General features: G+C 62.7%; 2 protein-coding genes across 2 annotated transcripts; both read right to left on the bottom strand.

Annotated features, from left to right (window-relative positions):
* Positions 1–4077: 4077 nt before the first annotated feature.
* On the bottom strand, positions 4078–4989 carry PHLDA3 (pleckstrin homology like domain family A member 3). Its single transcript, XM_009942949.2, has 2 exons — positions 4638–4989; positions 4078–4199 (listed from the first exon to the last, which is right to left on the bottom strand). The coding sequence occupies exons 1-2, from the start codon at positions 4987–4989 to the stop codon at positions 4078–4080; spliced, it is 474 nt and encodes a 157-aa protein (XP_009941251.2).
* A 4670-nt stretch (positions 4990–9659) lies between these two features.
* CSRP1 (cysteine and glycine rich protein 1) lies at positions 9660–25466 on the bottom strand. Its single transcript, XM_075443174.1, has 6 exons — positions 25385–25466; positions 18854–18966; positions 13546–13714; positions 13017–13143; positions 11060–11153; positions 9660–10090 (listed from the first exon to the last, which is right to left on the bottom strand). The coding sequence occupies exons 2-6, from the start codon at positions 18963–18965 to the stop codon at positions 10014–10016; spliced, it is 579 nt and encodes a 192-aa protein (XP_075299289.1). The 5' UTR covers position 18966; positions 25385–25466; the 3' UTR covers positions 9660–10013.
* Between the last annotated feature and the right edge of the window lie 1098 nt (positions 25467–26564).

Genomic DNA, 26564 nt, shown 5'->3' with positions numbered 1-26564 from the left:
GCAGCCTGGTGACGCCCGCTCGGGGACGGTGCGTGCTGGGCTGGGGGCTGCGGCGTCCTCGGCTCCGTCGCTGCCCTCTGCAGCGCCAGCAACGTCTGGTCCCTATTTTTGTTTCTTCGTGCGGTGCCAGACGGGGCGGCGAGCCCCCTCTCCTCCCTCCCACCAGCTCCTGCAGCCCCAGCTCCGGGGGTGAGTGATGCTCACGGTCGCGTCCATCGCTCACCGTCCCCTCCGCCTCCCTGGGACCCTCTCTCCAAGGCACAACATCAGGATATTCGGGATGGGGAACCCCCGAGCGGTCTGTGTCCGTGCCTGGACCACCCACAGCATCCCCAGCTCTACGTTACGGGTGTCAGCATTTCTTCCTACGCTTGAACTCAAGAGGACTTTATCGGAGATGGCCAAGCCCACCGCCGAGAAGGTGTGGATGTCCCGGCCGTTTGCTCCCCCGGAGCACGGGTGTGCAGAGGTGCCAGGGCGCGGGGCAGCTCTCCAGCCTGGCACAGCTTGGGGCAGGTTCTGGATTCCAAAACGAAATCCAGTGATTCGGGAATTATAATTAGGGATGGTCAACGACGCAATAATTTTAGGAGCATCTGAAGGAAGCCAGACACTTGACCCAAAGCTAAAAAAAAAAATACTGCTTGCTACAACTGTGGTTTATTTTTTCTTTTTGTTTTTATCTGAGGAAAAACCACCCGCAGACTTCAGTGATGTTCCAGCGGCGAGGCGCTGCCAGCCTCCCCGCAGGGCCCGTGATGGCGGAGGAGGCACGCACCGTCCCACCCGCCAAAACCCACCGGCACCACCGTGCTGCAAACCCCCGCCTCGGCAGCGAGACCCCCACCGCCTTCGCCGGCTGTCGGGGGGTCCAGCCAGCCCCAGACCGACCCCAGAGCCAGGCCTGGGTGCTGGGATTACGCCGGGTGGTAAAAAGGGCCCCCGAAGCACCCCCTGCACCCGACCTCGCCGTCGCGGTGCTGCATGAAGGGTGCCAGCCCAGCACCCGTGGGTGCTGGCAGAGCCCCGGGGTGCAGGCGCAGGGCAGCCCCCAGCCCGCGCAGAGGAGCCCCCGCACCAGGCACCCCGCGAGCAGCGTGGGGAGCGTCGGCGGAGCGGGGGCACCGGGGGGCTGGGAGCAGCACAGCCGGCTTTTCAGGCTCCTGCCTTTGAACTCGGGCAGCTCCGGGGCACCTCGCTGCGTTGTGGGGCTCGGCGCTGAGACCCGGCTCTGGTTGGTGTCCCTGGCACAGGGGTCCCCGGGAGCCAGCCCCTCCTCACAGCAGGAGCCAGCGTGCTGGGGGGGGGGTTGCGAGGCCACGTGCCTCCCACCCCCCTGCCGTGCCTCAGTTTCCCCACCTCCAGGGGCATTAGAAATGCTTCCCGTGTGTCCTCTCCCTGCTTTTCGGGCTGGCTATAAGCGCCCTGCCAGCTCCCTCGCCTCCCCAGCTCTGTGCAAGGAGTCAGGTGAAAATGCTCCTGCAGCGCGGGGCCTCCTGCGAGGCTCCTAGGGCCCCTCTCCCCCCACGCTTGCCTTCCCCTGCACACCCGGTTGCTCTCTGAGCCCCTGCCTGCAGGAGATATTCCCTCGGGTAAAACCACCCCACTGGAGAGAGTCCAGTGGAGGGCTGCGAGGATGAGGAGGGGACTGGAGCATCTCTGCTACGAGGAGAGGCTGAGGGAGCTGGGCTTGTTCAGCCTGGAGAAGAGAAGGCTGAGAGGGGACCTTAGAAACGCCTCTAAATACCTGCAGGGTGGGGGTCAGGAGGACGGGGCCAGACTCTTTCCAGTGGTGCCCAGCGACAGGACAAGGGGCAATGGGCACAAACTGGAGCAGAGGAAGATCCAGCTGAACCCGAGGAAGAACTTCTTCCCTCTGAGGGTGACAGAGCCCTGGCCCAGGCTGCCCAGGGAGGCTGTGGAGTCTCCTTCTCTGGAGATATTCCAACCCCCCTGGACGCGGTGCTGTGCAGCCTGCTCTGGGTGACCCTGCTTGGGCAGGGGGTTGGGCTGGGTGACCCACAGAGGGCCCTGCCAACCCCTGCCATGCTGGGATTCTGGGATTTGGTGACCCAGCTTCAGACATCCCCGCCTGGGCCAGCCACGTGCTGGCACCGCGTTACTGGTGGGGGGGGATGCGCCAGCCACCGCCTGTCCCTGCTGCGCTGCCTGGCCGAGCCTCTTGGCTGTTTATTTGCTTCTCGGTCGCTGGTTGACCTTTTCCTCTGCGTGAAAAATTCAGCCCTCGCGGGCGGCGAGCGAAGCCATCCGGCCTCCCACCCGCACGCTGCTGGCTCGGCTCTCACCCCCCGGCCCCTGCCCCCTGGGTCAGGCTGTGAACCCCCCGCACCCAGGGTCGATCTGGCAGATTTGGGGGCAAATCCCAAACCTGGGGGGCACACACGGGACGGGCAGGGCCTCTGGCTGCCGTTGGTCCGCTGAGTGGTGAGGAGTTTGGGATGGGGATGGAAAGGCTTGACCTTCCCCGTGCCCAGACCTGAAACGTCGACGTGGCCATGTGCCTTGCTCTTTTTGTCCTCTCTCCGTTAACCCCCTGAATTTCTCCCCAGCTCTCTTTGCTCCTCGTCTGTCGGTGCACAACGGACGCGTCCACGGCCAGGGCTGGCGCTTACACACACTCATCCTGACCATTCCATTTCCTTCCCCAGCTCCTTGCTGGCACTTAGAAAACAGAAAATATCTGTTTACAATGAATGAGAAAGCAGGAATGCTTAAAATGAGGAGTCAGGCCCCTCAAAACTGGCTCAAAATTCAGAAGACTTTGGAAAGCCCCTCAATCTGGGTGCTCCCCACCCCTGGGTGCTGCCCTGCAGTGGCACAGGCTCAGGATGCTTGCAGGACTCACTTGAGCCTCCCTGAATCCCCTGACTCCAGGAGCTGGGGATTTATGAGGAACCCTGGGACGGGGATCCTCGCCTTGCAAATGCCACGCAAGGGCCAGCACCTTCCTGCAGCCACTGACAACCCCGCTCCAAAGCCACCCCGGGGCTGCCCTGGCACCGGGACCAGGCTCCATGGGCCCTGGCAGGGTCTGGCGCGTTCTGGGGGTACGGGTCGCCGCGCTCCCCGATTCCCACGCGGCCGGGCAGGCTCCGGGAGGCTCGGCAGCAGCTCCGGCCGCGGGGCTGGGGCTCAGGCTCCGGCTTGCGGAGCGCGGTGGCTCGAGGCAGCGGCGTCTGCGCTGCCTGTCCGGGCAGAGCCGTCCCTCGCTGTCCCTGCCAAGCCAGGCAGCGCTGCTCCCGGGTCACCTGCCCACAAACCACCGTGGGAGTCCCTGGGGACGGGACGGGTGACCGGAGAGGCTCAGGGTGGCAGTGGGGGGCTTTGGAGCCCGACCGTGGGACGCTGGCAGGTTTGGGGGATGCCAACAGCCGGCGAAGCTCTGCGCAGGGTTTGTGCTCTCCCATCCCCTGCCGGGTCCCACAGATCAAAGCAACAGCAGGGTAAGCAGCAGAAGGTCCTGTTTGGGGACACATTTGGTACAGAGAGTCGGGGTCCCCATTGCTTTGGCCAGTGTGCCCCAGGACAGCCCAGGGCAGGACGGTGTCCAGCAGCACAGCCACGTCACCGCGCCAGCCGGGTACGGTGCCCAGAGGGGTCCCTGCTGCAGCAGCAGCTCTCCAGCCCCTTCCCAACGTGGGGGCTCAGGAGGGGCCACGTCCCCATCCACATCCATCTGTCCCTTCGTCACCAGCATTCGGGCAGAGCTCACCATCGTGCTGCTTCCTCCGGGCTCAGCCTCATCCGTCCCATCCCCTGTCCCGCAGGAGAGGCCCAGGGATCCCCACCAGTCCACCAAGGTCCTGGCCATGGCAGCTGAAGGTTGATGGGTCCCCAGGCAGAGATGTCACCTCCTGCCATGTCCGAAGCCCCAGGTGGTGGCCCTGACTGTGTCCTTTGCCCCGTCATGCCAAGGCGATGTGGCTTGGTCCCTGTAGATGTGCCAGCCCGGCTCCTGTGGTGCCTCTGTCCTGCCCCGGGACCCAGGGAGCCAGAGCCCGCACTGGCCTCCCTGCGGCCACCGTCCCCATCCCCCGGCCGCAGACAGTGGTGATCTCACTTGCCCGCCGGGATCCCGTTGTCCCCACCGCCCGCTGAGCCGAGGGCCACCTCCATCCTGCTCTTCGGATGCTGCTTGTCCGTGGGCTGTCCCACCATGGCCGCATCGAACTGCACCACTGCGGAGAGAAGGCGCTTGTCACCCACCCGGCCAGCGCCGGGACATGGGGCAGGATCCAGCCCCGAGGGGAGCTGGGGAGCAGAGCCAGCCGTGGTCCTCACCACCATCCCACATGCAAGACAGCAAAGAGCCCCATATCCCTCGGGGCCACCCCAGACAGCGGGAGGGTGTCAGAAAGTCCCTCTCCAGGGATGCAGGGAGGTGAAACCCAGCGGGGGATGCGAAGGGTAGAGCCCAGCCAGTGCGGGGGGACACGGGACCACTGCCCTGCAGACCCATCCCCACCCATGGGACCCCCTCTGTGGTTCCCATGGGACCCCCTCTGTGATTCCAACGGGGAAGCTGAACCACTCAGAGATGGGACCCGGCAGCTGGGGACCTCACCCTCCAGCGGGTCCTGCACCCCGACCCACGGCGCGGCGGGGGGGTCCGGTACCTGCTCGGCAGCTGTGCCGGGCGCGGACGACCTGGATCGCCTGCTGGTTCTTGAAGCGGACGAGGCCCATGGTGATCTCGGCGTTCCAGCCCGGGTCCTCCTGGGCGCAGCGGAAGTCGATCTCGTGGCTGTCGTCCATCACCACCGTGAAGTAGATGTGCCGCTCCTTCCACTCCACGCACTCCACCGCCTTCATGCGAGCGAAGCTCAGCTCCTTGCGCCGCGAGCCCTTGGGCTCGAAGAGCTGCAGCCCCTTCTCCGTCAGCAGGCACCGCTTCTTCTTCCAGAGCTGCAGCAGCCCCCCGCTCCGCTTCTCCAGCACCCCCTCTCTCAGCACCTTCTCGGGGGTCATAGCGGCTGCTTGGCCCCCCCGGAATCCTCAGCACCCAACGTCGGCGCCGTCGGGCATCACCCACCAGGGATTTCCAGCCCCTCCACGTCGGAGCCGAGCTCCCCGGGGCCAGGACCCCCGTGGGTCCCCGCGGGGGTCTGCACCCTCGGCTCCCCGGCTCTCAGAGGGGGTGAGCAACGGGGGGCCCCATGCCGGCCGCCAGCCCTGCTGCAGGGGCTCTGCTCCCTGGCCCGCGCCGCGTGTGGGATCCCCGGCACCGCGCGCCCCGGGAGCTGTCGCTACACGCCCGGCCGCTCTCCCACTCGCATTCCTCCGCGCCTCGCCTGGCCCCTCCTGCCGTGCAGGCACCCTTCACGCCCAGGCGAAGCCCGGCCAGGCCCAGCACAGCCCCGCTTCACCCGGGAGCTGCTTTCGGGGTGCCCGCGGGTGGGGGCTGCCCCCGGGGTCCTGGTGTGAACTGGCAGGGTGCGGGCATGGGTCGGCATGGCAGCGGTGCCCGGGCTGGGCTTGGAGACTTCTGCACGGCAGCCCAGGGCACGGGGTGCAGCGCCGGCTGTTGCGGGGTGCAGAGCCCACTGGCACAGGGCTGCAGGGTGCAGTGCCGGAGGGGACAGGGGGTCATGGGGTGCAGTGCCAGAGGGGACAGGGTGATGGGGCACAGTCTCATTTGTGGATAGGGCTGTGGGGTGCAGTGCCAGCTGGGGCAGGGGGTTATGGGGTGCAGTGACAGCCAGGCAGGGGCTGTGGGGACCCACGGGTGAGGGCCCAGGATGGGGGACACACGCAGACAGAAGATGTCTGATGTCACCTCTCCAAGATGGCCTGCAAAGGGGACAGCCCTTGACGCCCACCACCCACCCAGCCCTGCACCCAAGGGTGCTGGCTGAGCCCCCAGCACACCGACCTCCCGTCCCCCAGATCCCCGGGAACAGGGATTTGAAGCCCCCCAGCCTGTCCCCCAGCAAGGACCAGCATCCCCCCACCCGGTGTGACCTGTGCAGGGGGGGATGAACCCCCGGAGCAGGGCCCACCTGAGCCCACCCTCCCCTGCAGCGAAACACCCGGCTCCTTCTCCGCCCACCCCGTTCCCGGCCACCGCAGCCTCGCCTGCTCCCGGGCCAGCGCCTGGCACTGCGGGGTTCACCGTGCGGTGCCGGGGTGCCGGCAGCGACATCGAGCGCCTTCGTGCTGGCCATGGGCTGCCGAACAGGGTGACGGTCACAGCCTGCTGGGTGGCTGGATGTGACCCCGGAGACGCTGAGGGTGAGGGTCCCGTCAGCTGGGTGAGGTCTGGAAGGGGAAAAATTCCCCCCCCGGGACACGCCGGGGTCACTGTCTGGGGCTGGCAGCCCTCAGGCCGGCCGGCGGCTCCTGGCACGCAGCCGCTGCCCCGCTGCCCACCTCCTGAACCTCCCTGGTGGTGCCCCACAGACCCCGACCCCCCGGTGCCCCCCAGCCGCAGCCCCCCTTGCCCCCCAGCCCCTCCATCCCTCCTGGTCCCTGCCAGGGGCATTGCCTTCAGCCGGCATGACCGGGGGGCAAGTCTGCAGCCCTGATGAGATACACCTAATTATCCCTAATTAAGAAGGGCAGGGCAGAGGCTGCCAGAGCCAGGAACTGGTTCGTGCTCCCCGGGGCCAACCTCGCCACGCTGGCAGAGATCCCGGCTGTCCCAGGAGACCCATGCGACATCAGGCTGCCAAAGGCCAGTGCGGGGCTGGGGACAGCCAAGGGGACCAGCACAGCCCCCGAGGTCACCCCGAGCACCCCAGCGGCTTTTGGGAGGAGCAGAGCAGATGTGTGGGTTCTCCTCCCCCCCCCCAAAGGAGCATCCAAGGCTGTTTTCCCACACACAGGTAAAGCTCAGGTCCAGGGATGCTGAGCCCTGGAAATTCGGATGGGGATCAGTTTCAGGACTGTCACTCTCGGCTCTGCTCTGGCAAGCTGGGATCTCCGTGGGCACTTTTGGTTCCTCACCACCCCGGGGAGACCCAAGGGCTGCCAAACCGCCCACCCCGAGGCCCCAGCTCCGCTGCTGATGGCCCCTCCAGGCTCCAGCCACCACGGGAAGGTCATTTTCCCATAGCCGTGGACGCGAAGGCGCTTTGCCACAGCCTTTGCTCCTCTCTCCAGGGCAGGAGCTCGTCCTGCCAGGCTGCCCGGGAGGCCGACGCCGCAGCTCCTGCCCTCCAGCAAAGCCCCCCGGACTCGCTGCTCCAGGCTGCCGGCAAGCGAAAGGCTTTGCTCCGCGGGGTGCCTGCGGTCCCCACGCTCACCCGTCCACAGAGAGCCCCCGCGGGTGGGTGACGGGGGCTGCCGGGGCTCGAGGCTCGGCTGGGGTGACGTTCCCACAAGGCACTCAGAGCCGGGACAGGGCAGTGGCAGCGTGACATCCCCTGCCGCAAGACCCCCCGGCACCACCGGCTCCAGTCGGACCCCTCAGAGCGGGACCATCACCACCAGCCTCCAGGCTGCAGGGTGCTCAGCCCGGAGCCCACCCTCTGGTTCATCTCTTGGGAGGCAGCTTTGGGTCCCACAGCCCCTTTTCCAGCGGGGAGGGATGGGTGCTGCTGGGTGCCCAACGCTGACTCTGGAGTTGGCCAACGCTTGGGTGCAGGGTCCAGACGCGTCGCGTCCGGCGCCGGGCTGTGCCCATGCACAGGCAGCAGTAACCAGCAGAGGGCAGCAGATGGTCGCAGCCATCCCACTGCTGCTTGGGCAGAGGATGCCCCAAAATCACCTCTCACCCCACCCTGCTTCTGCTGGGCCTTGCTCCACCACCTCCTCCAGCCTTCCTCATGCCCTCCGGATGCACAGCCCCAGCGATGGCCGTCCCGGTCTCCCCGACACTGCAGACGTTGGTCCCTGTCACCCCTCAGCTGCTCTCGGGTGAACAGCGCAACCTCAGCACCCACTGCAAACCCTCAGGGCAAGGTCCCCATCCCAGGACGCTGCCCACACTGTCACCTGGGACCTTTAGGGCTGAAAGGTCAGCAGGGACCCATCAGCCTGGAGAAAAGAGGGCTTGGGGAGACCGAACTTCAGTTTTCCACTACCTAGAGAAGGGCCATGGAGCAGGGAGATGCAGCAGTGCATGGCAAAAGGCCAGGAGACAGCAGGCACTGGTGCCACAAGGGAAACCACTTCACAAAAGGGAAACAGCCTCCTCCGGGTGTATGGTCCAACGCTGTGCCAAGACCCATAGTGGTGGGACCTCCATCCTCAGAGGGTTTCCAGACCTGACTGGACAACTGGCTCTGCTCAGCCTGGCCTCTGAAGCTAGCCCTGCCTTAAGCAGCAGGTTGGACGTGAGACCCCTCCAAGGCCCTTCCACCCTCCGTCTTTCCATGACCCCATGAAACCCAAATCCGGCATCTTCTCCTGGTGTTGACCAGGTCGCCAGGAGCCTTTACGGGGTCCATCACACTTGCAATATGTCAGTACCTCCCCTCTCTCTGCCACAACCTCTACAACTACGGGAAGCAGAGACTAAAGCAAGACTTGCTCCAGCTTTACTGAACAGCAGCGTTGCTTGGGTGCAATCCCTGCCTGTGGCACGTCCAGCTGAAATGCTGCTGCGTAGCACCCACCCCACGCCCATGGAGAAAGCAGGCAGCTTCCTGACACACACCCCCCCCCAACCTCTGCCGGGGAGTGGAGCCTCTGCCAAAGGAGGGGGCCAGGTTTCGGTCTCGGCACCGAGGGGGGGGTATGTGAGCCCGCTGTGCTACAGCTCCCGACCCCCCACCGCGTCCCCGAGCCTGGGCTGTTGGCTCCACGCGCCAAGCACCATCTGCTGTCGCCTCACCAAACCCCAACCTCACACCCCAGAGCGGTGGGACCAGCTAAAATCTGGGTCCCAGGCTGGGAAACCTGGGGAGGGGGTGTTTTCTGGAGATGTTCAGAGATGTTACGCCCCATCGCAGCTTCACAGACACCGTGTGGAAACGGAGGGTGTGATGAAGGGGAGAAAGTGCTTAAGTTGATAAAGGAGCCCAAGTCCTGCCCCACGAAAGGATTTCTGCCTCTGTTGTGCTTCTCAAAACACTACCTGTCTCATTTACTCAAACACATTTATGACTTTAAAAAAACCCCAAACTAAATTCCCTGTGGAGTTCATAACTCCCAGCTGCAGCAAGGCTCATCTTCTGCGTATGTCACACTGGTCAAACCAGAGAATCACAGAAAAGAAATAAAGAGCTGAGATGAAAATGAGTTAAACCTGGGAAGCTGCCAAAGTGACGGCTCAATGATCCACCGTGCTCCTACAGCTTCCGGGAGCGGGTGAAAAGCTGCGAGTTCTGCACTGCTGGGCACGCCTGTTTGGGTGGGCGCCACGGAAAGGCACCGACAGGGGTTTGGGCAGGGCGGGCACGCGTCCTGTGCCACCACGCACCCAGGAAGGTCTGTCCTGGGCCTCCCAGCAGCAACCATCGCTTTGGAAATGGCTGTCCCCCACGGGAGCAGGAGCAGAGCCCGGCCCAGCCGACCCGCAGAGCTCAGCTGGCCACAGCTGGGCCACGTCAGACTGCACCGAGCGGTTCCTGCCTTCGTGCTTTCATTGCAAGCCACGATCGCAAACATTTCCCGTCCTCCCTCTACCTCCTGACCTCCAGCTCTGGTCACCCACTTCACCAAATGCGGAATAAACTCCCCGGCAAGGCCAGGCGTGGGTCAGCTTTGACGTTTATTGCTTGCTCGGTGACACGGCACGGCTGAGCACGCATCCCGGCGGGATGGGCAACGCGGAGCAGAACGTTGCGGGCGCAGGGGCCTCGCTGCGGGTGGGTGCGAGCTGTCTCCCCGCCGGCACCCGCGCCAGCAGGACCCGATGGGGGTGATGCTGGGACACCCACAGCTTCGGGGTGCGCTGGGTCAGGGCGGGGAGGAAGGGGCTCGTGCTGCGAAGCAGCGGGTGGTTACTGACGGCGGTGAGGATGCTCGCTGCGGGTGCAGGAAGGGGCGGGCAGCACAGGCTGGTCTGGACAAGCCCGGAGCGAGCGGAGAGCCTGGCTCCTGGTCCCTCACTGCGAGTGGATGAGCGCCCCGGCGCCTTGCCCGAAGCCAAAGCCCTTGGGACCGAAGTTCTTGGCGTAGCAACCTGCAGAGGACGGGAAGGGAGAGACGGGTAAGGCCAGCAGCGGAAGACGAGCAGGTCCTCCTCCCGAATCGGGCATTGCCTGAGCAGGACAGGGTTTGCCATAATTGTTGGGCAAACCGAGAGGCCCCAGGCACAGCAGGAAATCCCCCGGCTCCCGTCCCCTTTCCCCACCACCTCCCCAGTGCTCAGCCCCATCCCGGCTGGAGAGCAGCTCTGCGGAGAGGGACCTGGGTGTCCTGGTGGACAACAGGTTAACCATGAGCCAGCAGCGTGCCCTGGCTGCCAAGAAAGCCAATGGGATCCTGGGGTGCATCAAGAAGAGTGTGGCCAGCAGGACGAGGGAGGTTCTCCTTCCCCTCTACACTGCCCTAGTGAGGCCCCATCTGGAGTACTGTGTCCAGTTCTGGGCTCCCCAGTTCAAGAAAGATGAAGAGCTACTGGAGAGAGTCCAGCAGAGGGCTACGAGGATGAGGAGGGGACTGGAGCATCTCCCCTACGAGGAGAGGCTGAGGGAACTGGGCTTGTTCAGCCTGGAGAAGAGAAGGCTGAGAGGGGACCTTAGAAATGCTGATAAATATCTGAAGGGTGGGTGTCAGGAGGATGGGGCCAAGCTCTTTTCAGTGGTGCCCAGCGACAGGACAAGGGGCAATGGGCACAAACTGGAGCACAGGAAGTTCCAGCTGAAGATGAGGAAGAGCTTCTTCCCTCTGAGGGTGACGGAGCCCTGGCCCAGGCTGCCCAGGGAGGCTGTGGAGTCTCCTTCTCTGGAAATATTCAAGACCCGCCTGGACGCAGTGCTGTGCAGCCTGCTCTGGGTGACCCTGCTTGGGCAGGGGGTTGGACTAGATGACCCACAGAGGTCCCTTCCAACCCCTACTATTCTGTGTGATTCTGTGGTTCCCCGCAGAGGGTCTTCGCCCCCACCTCCCGTCAGCGCCCAGGACAAGCCAGCGGGCAGGCGGCACTCACCTTTGCAGTAGATCTCTCCATCTTTGTCTGCCAGGGTGGTGGACTCCAGGCTTTTGCCACACTTGGCACAGCGGAAGCAGGACTTGTGCCAGGACTGCGGGACAGGAGCAGAGCCCGGTCAGACAGCACCCGGGGACAGGGCAGCGAGGCTTTGGCTACCTGGTGGGCTCAGCTTCCTGCTTCCGACCCAAAGCACCGGGCAAAGGGGTCTGAACGGGATGAGAGCTTTTCTCTGGGAAGAGTGGTCCTCCCAGCCCCAGGGGGAAGGTGCAGAGAGGACGCATCAGGTGTGCCCACCGCTCCCATGTTGATCTGGTTTCGGAAAGCTCTCGCCCCCACCCACTGCAGTGATTTGTACCATAATTTGTACACTAGTTTGCAAGGAGCCACCATCCGCCTCTTTGGAGGCTGTCCTCTCTCCAGCAGCGTGATCATCCCCGTGACACATCCAGCTGAGCTCCTCTGCTGCTGCGCGACAGCCTGGAGGGTGGCAGCCGGGCCGGGACACCGGCCCCTGCTCAGCCACGGCTCCAAGGAAGGCAGCAGACAGATGCTAAGAACGCAGAGCTCGGCCAGCGTTTAAAAATAACTCCCCACCCCCCCAGCTCTGCCGGTCCTCTGGGGAGAGATGAGCTCAGAGCCTCCGAGCAGACCGAGAGTAGCCAGGGCTGCTCACGGAGGAATTTAAATAAACACTTTGGAAAACACGAACCCTTTTTTGGAAGAAAATGTGAAATTCGGGGGCTGGAGGAGGAGGCAGCAGATGGAGTCATCCAGCAAACATCAGCCCATGAAATACACGCTCTGGAATCCTCTCCGGGTTTGCTCCGGTCTAATTGCTTTGCCAGCTTTGGTTCCCCACAAACACGGAGCCCGGAAGCCTCCCGGGAAGCTCAGATCATGATTTTAAGGGTAAGTTTGGCTTCTGGCCCCGGGCTGACCCTCAGCGTGTCCATCACAAGTCCCTGTGCTGCCAGCCGGGGTGTGACGATGCTGGGAGGCCCTTTCTGTTGACGAGATGCCTCCTTTCCTTGCTGTGGGGACAAAGGACAAGCAGAGGAGCCCCCGGGAGGGTGCACAGCAGGGGTGACCCCGTGTCACCAGACAGGCAGTGAGGCTTTCCCGGCACGGCCATCCTGTCCCCTGCGGCACAAAGCCAAGCAGCCTGACCCGGCCGCCTTGGCCAGCTCTGCGTGTGTACCCCACCTCGGAGGGACCTCAGCCGGGTTCCCAGGGCTGGCAGAGCAGAAGGTGTCCCCACGCCTTACACAGGGCTCCCCAGAGCTGGGCTAGGACGAGGCCACAGCTCGGGACACAAAGGACCCTGGTGAGGTGATGAAGGTGATTTAGGAAGTACCAGCCCTGTTGCAGAGTGCCCCTCACATCTGACCCTGCGCAGACCGAGTCCGTCAGCTGAACAGCCCAAGGGAGGTGCAGCGAGCCCGTGCCCACAGCTCCAACCACCTCACCCTGCCTGTGGGCAGCGCTGGCCACTGGGCTCCATTCCCTGCCCCGAATTCGGGCTGTGCCATGCCAGCCCGCGGCAGAGGGTGGAGAAGGTCGGCTGGACACCGCACTCGTTCGGTTAGCGGTGTCAGTGACCTTGGCCCACGTCACTGCTCATTCTCCCAACACACCTAGCAGCAAGGGATGTCCACTGTGACCTCTGCTGAGCAGCACTCTGAGTACTTAGCATAAAATGTATTTCTTTCCCATCTACAAGCCTGGAAGAGCAATGCAGCCTGGAGAACCTGGTTTCCAGGCATGCCCAGCTCCGCTTTTGGTGCCAGGCTTCCAGGGGAGCGTGGCCACCAGACCCCAAGCCCAGGCCTGGCTGGAGGCACTGCCAGCCCAGCCTGCAGCAGCCTGTGGGTCAGGTGAAGACCTCTGAAGGTCTCCCTGCCTCACAGCAACCTGTGGCATGTGCGTGCCCCATCCGCTCTATCCTCCTCCTTACCTTCCCAGCTCCAATCACCTTCTCAGCTGCATACACGGCCTGACCACAGCGAGGGCACCCGTCAGCACCTCCGACTTTCTGCGCCATTCTGGATGCGTTAGGGTTGGTGGGTCGGTGGGGCTGGCCCCTGTGGGTGGGAGGGAGTTCACGGTCAGGGCTGCACAAGCCAGATGGAAGAGGGAAGAGCTATGGGATCACAACTCCCAAACCAGTTTTGAAGGGCCCGGAGCTTTAGACACAACGTGTTGAGCCCCGTGGAAGCTTCAGCCTCACGGCTGCGGGCTAGGAGGGGATGGGCAGCACGCCCAGGCAACGGGGACGTGTCCCATCAAGCCCCATCCCACCCTGCAAACAGGGTTCAGCGGGTTTCCCCCGAGGAACAGCGAGGCAGGGCAGCCCACGGCACTCCCCTGAGCAGACCCTGCCGCAGGTTCAGCACGGGCTACGCAGCCAAGCATCGCAAGCGGACAGATGCTGGGGAGAAGGTGCCCGCAACAGCCCCGGTTTCGGAAACAAGACCCAAACTCACTCTTCGTATTTGATTCCCAGGGACTCGCCCCTGTCCGTGCTCAGGGTCCCCGCGCCCTGGCCGAATCCATAGCCCTTGGGGCCGTACTTCTTGCCGTAGCAGGACTTGCAGTAGATCTCCTCTCCGTGCACAGCGACTGTGGTGCTGTCCAAGTTCTTCTTACAGACCACTAGAACAGAGGGGAGGGCCGGGCCATTAGCCTGCGCATCCAGAGCTCGCTAATTAGCTGGAGAAAACAAGTCCTCACAAGGGAGAGTACAGCTCAGCTTTCAGGGAGCAAGGAAACCCTAGACAAGATCCTCGTTAAACGGAGCATGCAAAACAGCCCGAGATAAGGATCACAACAAGAACATTGTCTGGCTTTAAAAGGAAGCAAACACCAAAGCTACAAGGTTGATACCCAGAAAAAGCTCTGTTAACCCTCTGGATGCCGGTACCCTGGAGATGCACCTAAACCAGGGAGGGGGTGGAACCTCCCTACAGATCACTGCAGGGTTCACAAGCACGGGGATCACAGAATCACAGAATGGCAGGGGTTGGCAGGGCCCTCTGTGGGTCACCCAGCCCAACCCCCTGCCCAAGCAGGGTCACCCAGAGCAGGCTGCACAGCACCGCGGCCAGGCGGGGCTGGAATATCTCCAGAGAAGGAGACTCCACAGCCTCCCTGGGCAGCCTGGGCCAGGGCTCCATCACCCTCAGAGGGAAGAAGTTCTTCCTCGGGTTCAGCTGGAGCTTCCTCTGCTTCAGTTTGTGCCCATTGCCCCTTGTCCTGTCGCTGGGCACCACTGGAAAGAGTCTGGCCCCGTCCTCCTGACCCCCACCCTGCAGATATTTAGAGGCATTTCTAAGGTCCCCTCTCAGCCTTCTCTCCTCCAGGCTGAACAAGCCCAGCTCCCTCAGCCTCTCCTCGTAGCAGAGATGCTCCAGTCCCCTCCTCATCCTCGTAGCCCTCCGCTCCTCATCTTTCTTGAACTGGGGAGCCCAGCACTGGACACAGCACTGCAGATGGGGCCTCATTAGGGCAGAGCAGAGGGGAAGGTGAACCTCCCTGACCTGCTGGCCCCACTAATGGAGTGGATGTCCCTGCCCCAGTGCAGCTCTGCTACACTCCTAGTCAGCGGCAAATACACGCTCAGGGGAAAATAACGTATGCAAATCTATTTTCCTTGTGTTCAGACAGACTAAAAGCAGACCTGCAGCCACGGGCACAGCTGGGGCACTGTCGGGTCTTTGGCACACTGTGCGCAGCCGCCTCTCCAGACCCCGAGACCACGATGGAAGAGCTCATCCTAACGTCTGTCACCCCTGCTCCGCGCCGTGATCAGGGTCTGTGCTTAGGGTGGTCTCAGGTGAGGAACACTACCTCAGCTGGGTGTTCAAGCCTCGGGAATCAACAGGGGATGTAAAACAGGACAGGAGACAGCAGCCAGGCTCGGGGTCCCCACTGAGCCCATCCAGCACCCGAGCTCGGTGCTGGGCTCAGGTCACATGGACTGTTCTCCCGATTTTTAGGTTTTCCCGACTCCTGTCCCAGCTCCGAGCTCAGCCTCCACGTCAGCTTCCAAGCCCTTCCTGGAACGCAGCGCCCAGCGAGGCGGAGCGGGCGGCGAGCAGCACCCGCACGGGCTCGCAGCGATCTCCAGTGTTTACCTGCCCCGGCGCAGGATCCGGACGCCTGGGGCAGAGTCCACAGCGCTGGCAGCCAGCCCCGAAACAGATCCTGGTACAGCTGCGACACAGCCTTCCCCCATCCCGCTCACACGCCTTAAATGTCGAGGCTCCCAGCAGCCCGCTGGCCTCCTCGCCAGCAGAAAGGTTTCTTAGCCTCTACCAATAAGGCAGGAATGCAAACACAGCAGAGGTCTCCTCCGAGCAGCGCAAACCACAGCACTAAACACGGGGCGAGAGGCAGCCTTCCTCGGCCCGATTACTAAATATGGTGCTTGTCCTCCAGGGCCACGGAGAACCCCGTGTGCTGCTGCTGGGAGAAGGAGCTGGAATGAGAAACATCTCCTGCCATCTAAGGAGGATCTGGCAGGGTCCTCTCCTGGCTACGGGCTCTCCTGTCCCACCACGGCAGGAGCTGGGGATGGAGCACGCATCCCTCTTGAGAAAGACCAGCTCTGGTTAACTGGTCTGTAGCTGCCAAGCTAATGGGCTGTGCTGGGGTTACCTTGGCGTTACCCTGGAGCTCACTGGGAGCGACGCCGCACTCAGACAGACCCTCCAGGAGGGGAATCTGGGCACTTTTTTGCACTTTTTTAAAGAGCTTCGTCCTAAGGGTGGGAGCGTGTGATCTGAGTGGCGTCCGTCTTCCTCTCCCGTTGTGCCGGGTGGCTGTAGAGCTCCGACCTAAGCTCTCACAGCCCCTCAGCTGCACCAGGCACCGACGCTTCGAGAGGCAGCAGAAAAATTCTCTCCCAGTCTGCTTCCTAGAAATCAGCCCCCAGCTCCCGGGTTTCTGCATTGCAGAAATTCCAGCACACCGCACGCCGCGAGTTAAGGACCCTTTGTTTCTCTAAGAGCAGCAGAGCTGCTCCGCAAAACAATTAGACAAGAGCTGCTGCTGCTGCTTTCGGAGGCCAAACGGCCTCGTCACAGCTCATTGCTGCCATGCACTGTTGACTCGCTTGGACTGATGCCACGGAGTCAATCACCAAGTCGCTCCCCAGCCGACCTCCAGTTCTAACGCGCTGTGGGAGGTTTGGCTCCTTCTTGAATTTTTTCTTGTTGGCAGATCAGCTCGAAGTATTTGTTTTTTCTCCCTTACAGATAACGGCTTCAAGGTCCCTGCTGAGGCCCAAACGCAGCACTGGGGAACAGGCTGGGGACGCAGCGGCTCGGTGCAGCTCAGCATCACCGGCAGCCGGTGGCACGGGACTGGGACCAGAGGCAGCGCTGGGGGCTGGCATGCAAGCCACGGCCTGAACTGGGGAGCCCGCAGCCGAGATGGGCAGGACCCCTGGGTACGTATGGAGCGTGATCATACACATCTGCAAAGCACTGGGACAGGAGCCCTGGCTGTAGTTGGCTCTGCACCGCTCCCTGGTGAGCTGCTGCCATGAGCCGACATGGGATGACCTCCTACTCCACTTTGGCCAGGTATTCCCTTCTTGAAGCAATGCCTTTTGCCAGATTTCGTGGCTCCTGGAGGCCTGTCCCACGCCCTGGGCGCCAGCACTGCATGGCAGAAGGTTTCCCTAAGCAATCCAGCTGCATGGATCGCAGGGAGAGGCAGATGCAGTGCAACGGGATCTCCCTCCCCATACTGCGGTCCTCCATCAGTATGGACACAGGTGGTAGAAGATGGGGGGGTGAGGGGGGAGAATCATAGAATGGAATCACAGAGTGCTCTGGGTGGGAAGGGACCTCCAGGGGCCACCCAGCCCAGCCCCCGCAGCGAGCAGGGACACCTTCCCCTGGGTCGGGATGCCCAGAGCCGCGTCCAGCCTGGTTCCAGGGACGGGGCCCGACCGCCTCTCTGAGCAGCCAGGGCCAGGGTTTCACCACCCTCATGGCAAAAAATTTCTTCCATCTATCCAGTCTAAATCTGCCCTCCCTTAGTTTAAAGCCATTGCTCCTTGTCCTATCGCAGCAAGCCCTGCTGAAAATATTTTCCCCATCTTTCCTACCTCCCCTCCAGGCACTGGCAGCTGCTCTAAGGTCTCCCACAGCCTTCCCTTCCCCAGGCTGCCCAGAGACGGGGGGAACGTTCCCCACCCTCCTTATCCGCGGCTGCAGAAGGAACACAGCTTCCTGCCGCAGAGCGCGGCCGCGGCGAGGGCAGGGCTGCCACCCCCACCCGCCCGGGAAAGCCTCTCCGCAGCTCCCCGCCTTAGTCCTCTTGAACCAAAAGCAAGGTTTCCAGCCTGGAAACTCCCACATCCGAGAGCTACCGGCCACACTGGCCGCTCGCCACGCTGCACGGGGAGCAGACGCAGCAACACTCCCGCCTCTCACATCCGCATCCCTCTGTGCGTGCCACGTCCCAGCAGGGTGGCCAAGAAGGGTCCAGTATCCATGCCAGGTGGACACAGGAGCACAGCAGGGCTCGGCCCCGTGAGGACACTGATATTTCCCTGGTGGAATAGGTCTGCTGGGATTAGTTCTAGCTGCGTGCCTGTTTATAGACTCTAGCTCTGCTTGCTGCCCGTATGGAAAAGATGACATCTGCGCTCCCTGCTGCGGTGGGATGGTGAGACTGGGAACAGGGTCCAGGGACCAGCTGAGGAAACGTTAAACCTCAGCGGGGCCCCTGCTGCAAGGGTAGCTCTGAAGATGCTCTCCTGCTCCATGTCAGATGCAATGGGTTGATGAGACACCGGCAACATCCATGCTGCTGTTAGCACGCGAGCATCACTAGCTGTTATGTGGCAGTCCTCAAAGGCAGGGGACAGAAATCTGGTGACACACAGGCTGAGGATAGCGGTCATCTTTTTAATCAAAGGTCCTGCAGCCCCCCAGGCGTGGATGCCCCAGGTTTCAGGAGCTGCTCTCAGCACCGTAACACTACTCGCCTGTCCCTCGCTGCTGCCCTGCTATCCCCAAAGGAAGGGGAAGGCGTCTGGGTCCCGCAGCACGAACCTGAGAGACCTTGTAGGATCCCAGAGAGCAGGCAGAGGAAGGGATCGCTGCACCGGGTTAACCCACAGCCAGGCCCTGTTCTGCTGCCGTCCCTGGAGGGGACACTTGGGTCCAAATATACAACAGGGACACCCTCTGCAACCGCAGATTGGCAGGCAGGCTGGAGGTGATACTCCAGCATTTCACAGCAGAAGGATCAGGACAAGACCACATCTTCCTCCCATCATCTCCTGGGACGCAGGGGCAGATCCCACGCCAGTTCCCAAGGCCCAACCACCTTTTTAGCGTGCCAAACCCACCTACAAGTCTACAGCCGGCACCACCTCAGCGCATTGCACGGGATGTGCCACCTCCTGCCACCACTGTTTGGAGACTCCCTTGTCTTATGTTCCAACCTTGAACATCTGGAGATAGTCTGGGGGACTCAGCCTAGCCCTTCCCTGGTGTAGGGACAGACTGAGTCTTTGCGTGGGTGCTGGCCAAGGTCAGCCCCGACAGCCTGGACCGCCCCCGGTGTCCTGGGATGATCTGTGTTCCTTCAGCAGAACCAACTTCCAAGTCTGGAGAAAAGCAAAAAGCCTGCCACGGGGCTGCCACAGCCGGGCTGTTTGTGGAGAAATCCTACCGAGTGCTCACACAGCCCATGAACAGGACACGCCGGGCGCTGGGCCAGCGGAGAGCCAGGAAGCGGGGCGGGGGGGGCGAGGGAAGGGCTGGTACTCACTGCACAAGAAGCAGGACTTGTGGAAGCTGCTGCCTTCACATTGCACCTCCTCGGCGAAGTACACTGCCTTCTGGCACACGCCACACTTCTTCCCTCCTCCCCAGTTCGGCATCCTGCAGGAAAAGCACAGGCAGAAACGGCGTCAGGGCGGGGATGGGGCAGAGCGGGGCAGCCGGAGCGGGCACCAGCCAGCTGTGCTCCAGCTGCTGTTCCACATCTGCACACACAGAGACCACCCACGGATGTTTGCTGCTTGCACAGATGTGCAGGGCTGGTAATTAGCACAATTAGCAGAACTCAGGATGCCCACAGGACGCAGCGTTACAGCACCCAGCAGTACCAGCTGCCTTTTAGGGACCACTGGTCCTGCCAGCCAGGAGCAGCAGAAGTTCCCTGTGCTGGAAGCCGTGGGACCTCGCAGCTCCTTTCTGCGCCAGGACAGGGGAGGAAGCGGGACAGCGATGGGAGACAGCGCTTACGGAGGTACCCACGGCACCGGCACCTCGTTAGATCACAGCCCTGCTATTACCCCTCGACAGGGCAACGCAGCAATGGCCAGAGTGACTGATCCTCGGCGCTGGAGAGCGTACTGGTTGTCACCTTCTCCCCAAACATCTCTTCCATTTCCGCCACCACAAGGCAGGGGTACAGCCAGGGCTGCCCAAAGGAGAGGAGCTGACCCCTGATACCACCAAACAGCGGGCTCCGGCGCTGTGTCCCCCATAGCATCACTAGCTCGGGCCTTGCCTGGTCCCCCCTGCACTCGGGCATCTCAGTCTCCCCAGGACTGCAGCTACGGTCACGGAGACTGGGAATCCAGCAGCCCCAGGGACACCAGCTCACGTGCAGGGCCAACCCCTGAGCACCAGCTGAAGCTAACATGCAGCTCCTTAGCAGCACATTAATGCTTCTGTTTCTTTCTCCTCCTTCCTCAAACGTGTCTGATGAGACATGATCAAGAGGCCCCTTGATCTGCAGATTTGCAGACAACCCCGAAATACTGTGAGCAGCAAACACAAGTAGCAGAGCTCCAACCCAGAGGGGCCTTGATGCTTTTGAAGACCAGGCCAACACAAGCCTCAAGACATTCAAGCAATAAAGTCCTACACAGAGATTCTGAAGGAGGCAGGCTGGCTGAGGGTGGCCAAGAGAAGACTAAGGAGGATCTAACAGCAACCCAGGGCTGCTACAAAGACAGCAAAATAAAACACTTCTTGGTGGTGCCCAGTGACAGAAGAAAGGTCAATGGGCACAAGCTGCAGCTTCACGTCCATCAACACGTCTGCAATTCTCCATCCTGCTCCCACGTGGGGACGAGCAGCAGAAGTCACCCTCCCCGTTGCAGACACAACCGTGTGCTTCCCGACTCCTGAACCGCTACAGCAGCAGGGCAAGGTCCCCCAAACCGACCACCATTTTCAGATCACAGTGGGTGCCAGCCCACAGCACGTGCAGGATTTTGTCTCCTCCCTCGGCTCGGCTGCGTGGCTGCAAGCAAGGGGATCTGGGTCTGCCAGGGCACAGCAGCTCCGAATCCCGGGGTCACCTCGGGCGGCTGAAGCCCCATCTCTGGGTCTCCAACCCCCCACCCAACAGCTGGGCCAGGGGCACTGCCCTGCGTGGCAGGCAGGCGGGGAGGTGGGTGCCACAGCACCAGGGGCTGTACGAACATCGAACAGAGACGAGGGAGGACGGAGCGCTGCAAAGCCCAGCAAGATCTCTGTACCTTCCCATCCGTGGGAAAGCCGAGCTCCTTCCTGCGGAAGTGTTTTGCCGGGCAATGGCAGAGGGAAGCTGACCTCAGCGCGGTTACAACAGCGGGCAGGGCACCCAGCGCAGGGCACTGCCCGCTCCAGCCCAGCTGCGGCTCCCGGCTCTCGATGCACGGAGGGTCCCAGCGCGGGACAGACGGACGGAGCTGCAGAGGGTGCCGGGAGCGGGGCTGGCGAGGCCGGGCTGGCTCCAGGGATCCACGGAGCTGTGTTTTTGGGGCGATGGCAGCAGCTGGGAAGTCTCTTTTCCGAATGCCCTGCGGGCTGGGCTTCCCACCACCACGCAGCCCGGGCCAAATCCCTCCCTTCCCGCCCGATCATTCCAGTCCCAGCCTTTGGATTGCCTTAAAAGGACACAAACTGTTTCTCTCCAGAGTCTGCTTTTAACCCTTGCACCAGGAGGAGGGCCCGACCTGGTTCAGGAGTTTCCCTGGAGGGCAGAAGCATCCAGGGGCATCCCCCTGCAAGCCCAGGCAGCCGAGATGCCGAGTCAGCACGGTGTGGAAGCCCACCGGCCCCTTCTGTCCCCATGCCCACCGCCGACAGACCCCTCGTCAGGAATAACATGACACTGGCTATAATTTCTCAGAGTCTGACATCCCTTTCCAAACACAACAGCCGGCAGACCCCGTCTCCGGGACACGCCAGCCCCGGTTTTGGTGGGCAGCCGCAGCCCCCCACCCCAGCACTCCTGTCCTCGCTCCCTGCTCCGCAGCCAGGGCACCTGCAAGCTCAGGGACAAGCTGCCCGGCGTGGTTTGGAGCCAGCCGCTCCCCTTTGCCTCCACAGCACATTTATTCCCCCATTTACAGCAGAAAAGAGGGAAGAGGCTCTGTTTGTCCCCAACATTAGGGTTCATCCGCCCAAACCAAGACGCAGGACACCTTCTTCTGAGCTGCCTGTAAGACTACGGGAGGAGAAAAGGTGCTTCAGGGTGCAGCTCATCTGATGTTTGCCACAAGGGGAGTTCAAGCCCTCTTGCTGCTTATTTTCCTCCCTCCACCATGGGAAGGTTGCAGGTGCCTCGACGCAAACCACATCGCTGTGACTTCGGCGGGTGACTCTGGCCATGACGCACCCAGCAGCACAGATGCAGCCCCAGCAAAGCCCCAGCCCCAGCAAGACCTCCTGGCACACGCCCGGATGGATTTTCTGTGGGGAGAGACCATGTAACTGAGTTTGTCCTGGGGATACAGGGGCTTGTGATAGCTCACAGCTGGGCACGGAGGAAGCCTGAGATAAGATTTAAGTTTCTGGGAACTCCCTCTTAGTCCACACCACACACAGGCACACGCTGAGAGCCTGGCAGGCCACACGAGATCGAAAAGCAGTTTATGCTACAGGTCAGTATCAGCAGGAAGAAAAGGAACAGGAGCACCCTGCTCACGGAGCCTGGGACCTGCACCAGCCGTCTCAGCAGCAAAACCCTTACAACAGCCATCGAGACAGACCCATCATCCCAATTCCCTAATTACTTTAAGATACATCAGAGAGTTTGCAACTCTTTCAACGTTTTTTTCAGCGTACTTTGCACCATGCAGCTGAGCACCATATTCTGTCCAATTACAACACTTACTGACCACAGTCGCACTTCTCCAAGGCACAGACCCATGCAGAATGAGGAACAGGAGGTGACTGTCCTGCAGCCAACGACCTCACTGAGCACAGGCAAAAGAGACACCCAGAGCTACCTAAAAACAAGATGGTTTTCCTCCTTCCTGCAGCTCCACATCCCACGCACCCCAGCTTCACAGCTAGCACAACCAGAGCCCTACAGACAGCATCCTCTGCACCAAGCGTGGATCAGCCGCTCCCAATGACCCACAGAGGTCCCTTCCAACCCCTGCTATTGTGTGATTCTGTGATTCTGTGAAGGGGCCTCAAAACCCAAGACACCACACTTTCACCAACACCTGTACTGCTGGGAAGCACAGAACCACACGAGCCTGACACTTTTCAGAGATTAACTCTAAGTTCAGTGATGCCTGACTTTGCAGCAGTGCAGTTCAGCGGGTCAAATGTAAGCTACAGACTCACCCACGTTCCAGACGGGCTTGGGTTGCACCAAGTTTTGGAGGCAGTCTAAGCTACACTAAACAACAAGCCAGTATGGAACCAGTACGTCCCGGTGCTTTGGGATGTCATCTAAACCTGGGCTGTAAGGGGAAGCAGAGAGCAGATGAAGCCAAGCCATCAGGCAGCAGGAACACACGGTCACCATCTCCTTGGAGTGGGTTGAAAGATGGGTGTGCTCACGGAGCTCACACCGAAGCTGACAAGCACCGCCTTACCGGCCTGGGAGCGGCTGGTTTGTAACTGCTGGAGCCAAAGCAGCACCCACCACCGCGTGAACACGGCTTCGCTGCCGCAGGAGCACGCAGAGCAGTGCAGGATCTCCCCCTTCCCCTCCACAGAGCTTTACCTGCAGCCTCCAGGAGGTCAGCGCAACCCTTGGAGCTTCTGCAGTAGCTGGAAAACCTTTCCCGCATATGTGCCCAGATGTTCTACTAAAATCCGACAGTAATTAATAACAGATCAATCACTTTGTGCTTGGAGGAGATCACTGAGGAACAGGAGACTCATGCTGGCCCATGTAAAAGGTTCTCTTTTTTTTTCCCAGTGTGATACAAGTGGATGGCAGAAAAGCACCACCAGTGCTGCACGGAATTCCCTCCTACCGACGTTCACAGCAGCCCACGCAGGGTTATTACACGGCCTGGCAAAGGGATAAGTCGAAGGGGAGGAAACCACAGCAGGAGCCTCCAGCTCTGGGGCCTGATTAACACCTTCCAGCTCAGAGAGCAGCTGGCATGGCCGTGAAATGAGCTCAAATCTGAGGAAGGAGGCACCTGGACAGACGAGGCGTGTGGGCAGAGCAGCAAGGAGCCAGCTCACGGGGGCACACGGACACCGCGGGGGAAATCACCGGGACGGAGCATGGGGGGTCAGCGCCGGTCACTGCAGTCAGGGCCGCGGGCGTCTGTCCCGGAGCAGCTCTCACGTCACCTGGGCATAAGTGGCGATACCCTACCAGATGCAAGTTAGAACTGTCCCCGCTGTCCCCCTGCCACGTAACCAGCTGGGGGGAGCAGTGACAGGAGGAGGCTCGGGGCTGCCAGCAGTGTCACTGAGGATAAGCGAAGGTCATTTGTGATGCTGTGATATCAAACTGGTGAGCAAGAGGAGAGCGGGGTCCTGAGACTGGTGAGCACTGGGACATGGTAAAACACCGGGCATCACCACAGAGAAACCAAATAACTGACTCAGGAGATGCGGCTGAACCGGGTCAGACATCTCTGAGGGCTTTGCCATCAGAGGAGGAGAGAAAATCAGGAGGGTCTGAGGTCCGGAGCGACCCTCACGCACGGCTCGCCCACGCTGCAGCTCCCGAGGCAGCGCAGCCCTGCGCTGCTCCTGCAGCCGCTGCCAGGGCCGCCGCCGGGTCGCCGTGCCGGGGAAGGGGCCAGCCCGCGGCCGCACCGCGCTGAGCCGCCTGCCAGACGCGGCGCTGGGCGAGCACCCGCCGGCCGCGACGTGCGCGCCGACCACGCTGCTCCCAAGCGTTGGCCACAAAGGCAACTTGAAAGCTTCCTATCACATCTGGGCGCCTCAAAGAAAATCCCAATTTTATCCAGAACAAGAACCAAAAGAATTTTCAGGTATGCTAAGGAGAGCTACTGACTCCAGCAGGAATCAGCACCCATAACCTGCCCAAGCTCACTGCAGCCTTTGCAGAGCCCTTACCCACGTGCTCGTCGCTTTGTGCGGCCTCCCAGGAGCAGGGAGCCGAGCCCAGGCGCTCCAGCAGCGGAGCTCAGGCCCCGCATCCCGGCGGAGAGGCCCCGACCCAGGAGACGGGAGAGGCTCGGGCGGACGGTGCCCACCGGCCCGGGGAAGCCACGGTGCTGCCGAGCAACAGCGGCAAGCGCTGAGCCCCTCGTTCAGCAGCGAGTCCTCCCAGGGCTGGGGGTGGTCGCAGGCACCACCATACCTTCCCAGCCGCCCCACCAAGAGAGCCGGGACCTGGGGCGTCCAACGCCGATCTCACGCCCAGCCCTGCTCAGCCCACCCCTCCCTACACCGAACGCTGCGGCTCAGCATGGTTTTGCCCAGCGGTAATTAATGTCCCCTCCTACGCGCCGGCCTCGCCACCGGCTTGGAGGTTTGGGAAGCTCCAGCTGTGCCCAGCCAGGTCCTCAGCGACGCACATCACCTCCGTAAAGCGGCACCAGTCCACACCAGTGGAGAGCACGGAGCTGGCTCCATCTCCCCGGGTGGAAGCTGCGCTCCAGCCGCAAAGCCACGGGACGGCAGAGCCCACGCTCCGACGAGGGGACGGGGCGCGAGGACTGCGCTCACAGCCCAGCCCGAGACCACAACCCCAAGCTTCCCCCTGGCAAAAAGGGGAAGGAGAAGGCCCAACCCGGGGCTGCGGTGAGCGCCAGCAGAAAGTTGGGCGTCCCGGTGGGAAGCGACCGCGCTGCGCCGATGCCCGCGAAGTTCGCCCGAGCTGATGCAAGAGCGTTGGCTTCCGCATCGCCATCGCACGCGGATGCTCACGTTGCTTCGTGCCTCGGTGGCCTCCCCGCACCCACCCCAGCCCCGCACCGCACCCCCACCCCAGCCCGGGGAGCGCCGGGCGTGCGGGGCCGCAGCGGCTGGGCGGGATGGGGGGCCGGGACGAGTGGCAGCCCCGGAAGCTCCGCGGCGGGGACCGGAGCCGCGGGCGGGAGGGGGCCCCGCACCGCCCCGCACCTACCTGCAGCGGGGCCAGGCCGGGTCGGCGGCGGGAGCGGAGCGGGACCGAGGCCGCGCGGGGTTTTGTGGCCGGCGGCGGAGGGCGGGGCGCGGGGCGGTGGCACCGGCCCGGGCTGATGTCACGGCGGCCACCGCCCCCGGGGCCCGGCGGAGGGGCAGCGGGGGGGCGGACACGGGGACACCGGCACCCGCCATCCCCAGGCACCGGCCCCGCCACCGGCTCCGGGCACCGGCCCCAAGGACCCTGCGCCCCCGGGCACCGGCGTTGCTCTGGCCCCAGGCACCCCGCGGCAGCAGCCACCGGCACTGCCCCCGCCCCAGGGACCCCCCATCCCCAGGCACCGGCACTGCCCCCGCCCCAGGGACCCCCCATCCCCAGGCACCGGCACTGCCCCCGCTCCAGGGACCCCCCATCCCCAGGCACCGGCACTGCCCCCGCTCCAGGGACCCCCCATCCCCAGGCACCGGCACTGCCCCCGCCCCAGGAACCCCCATCCCCAGGCACCGGCACTGCCCCCGCCCCAGGGACCCCCCATCCCCAGCCACCATCACTGCCCCCGCCCCAGGGACCCCCCATCCCCAGGCACCGGCACTGCCCCCGCCCCAGGGACCCCCCATCCCCAGGCACCGGCACTGCCCCCGCCCCAGGGACCCCCCATCCCCAGGCACCGGCACTGCCCCCGCCCCAGGGACCCCCATCCCCAGGCACCGGCGCTGCTCAAGCCCCACCACCGGCCCTGGGGACCCCTGCACCGTGGCACTGCCCCAGCCCCACGCTACTGGGACTCCCACCCCATCCCACTCCCACCCCATCCCACTCCCACGGCGGGGATGAACCCTTCAGGGCCGGCCATGGCGGCTCCCTGAAACCCACCGGCTGGTGGCCAAGCACGTGTGCTGTGGGCAATACCTACCAGATACTCAGATGGGAATTTTGTTGTTCTCAAAGTTTTCCTCTAAAAGAACAGAAAAATTGCAAGAGGAGATGTTGAGGACAGGGGAGCAAGGAGCGACCGGCTTTGGCCATGGCTTCCCACGGGAACCCACCACAACAACGCTCCTGTGGGTGCAGGGACACGGGGAGAAGAAATCGGCACAGCACGAAGCTGCGGCTGCACGACGGTTGGGAAGACGCTTCCAGCCCAGCTGGGTGGCAGGAGCTGCGGCGGCAGGGCTCCGAG

Source organism: Opisthocomus hoazin, chromosome 25 (genome assembly GCF_030867145.1).
Source record: "Opisthocomus hoazin isolate bOpiHoa1 chromosome 25, bOpiHoa1.hap1, whole genome shotgun sequence".
Taxonomy (NCBI): domain Eukaryota; kingdom Metazoa; phylum Chordata; class Aves; order Opisthocomiformes; family Opisthocomidae; genus Opisthocomus; species Opisthocomus hoazin.
This window is presented reverse-complemented; position numbering and strand designations above follow the sequence as displayed.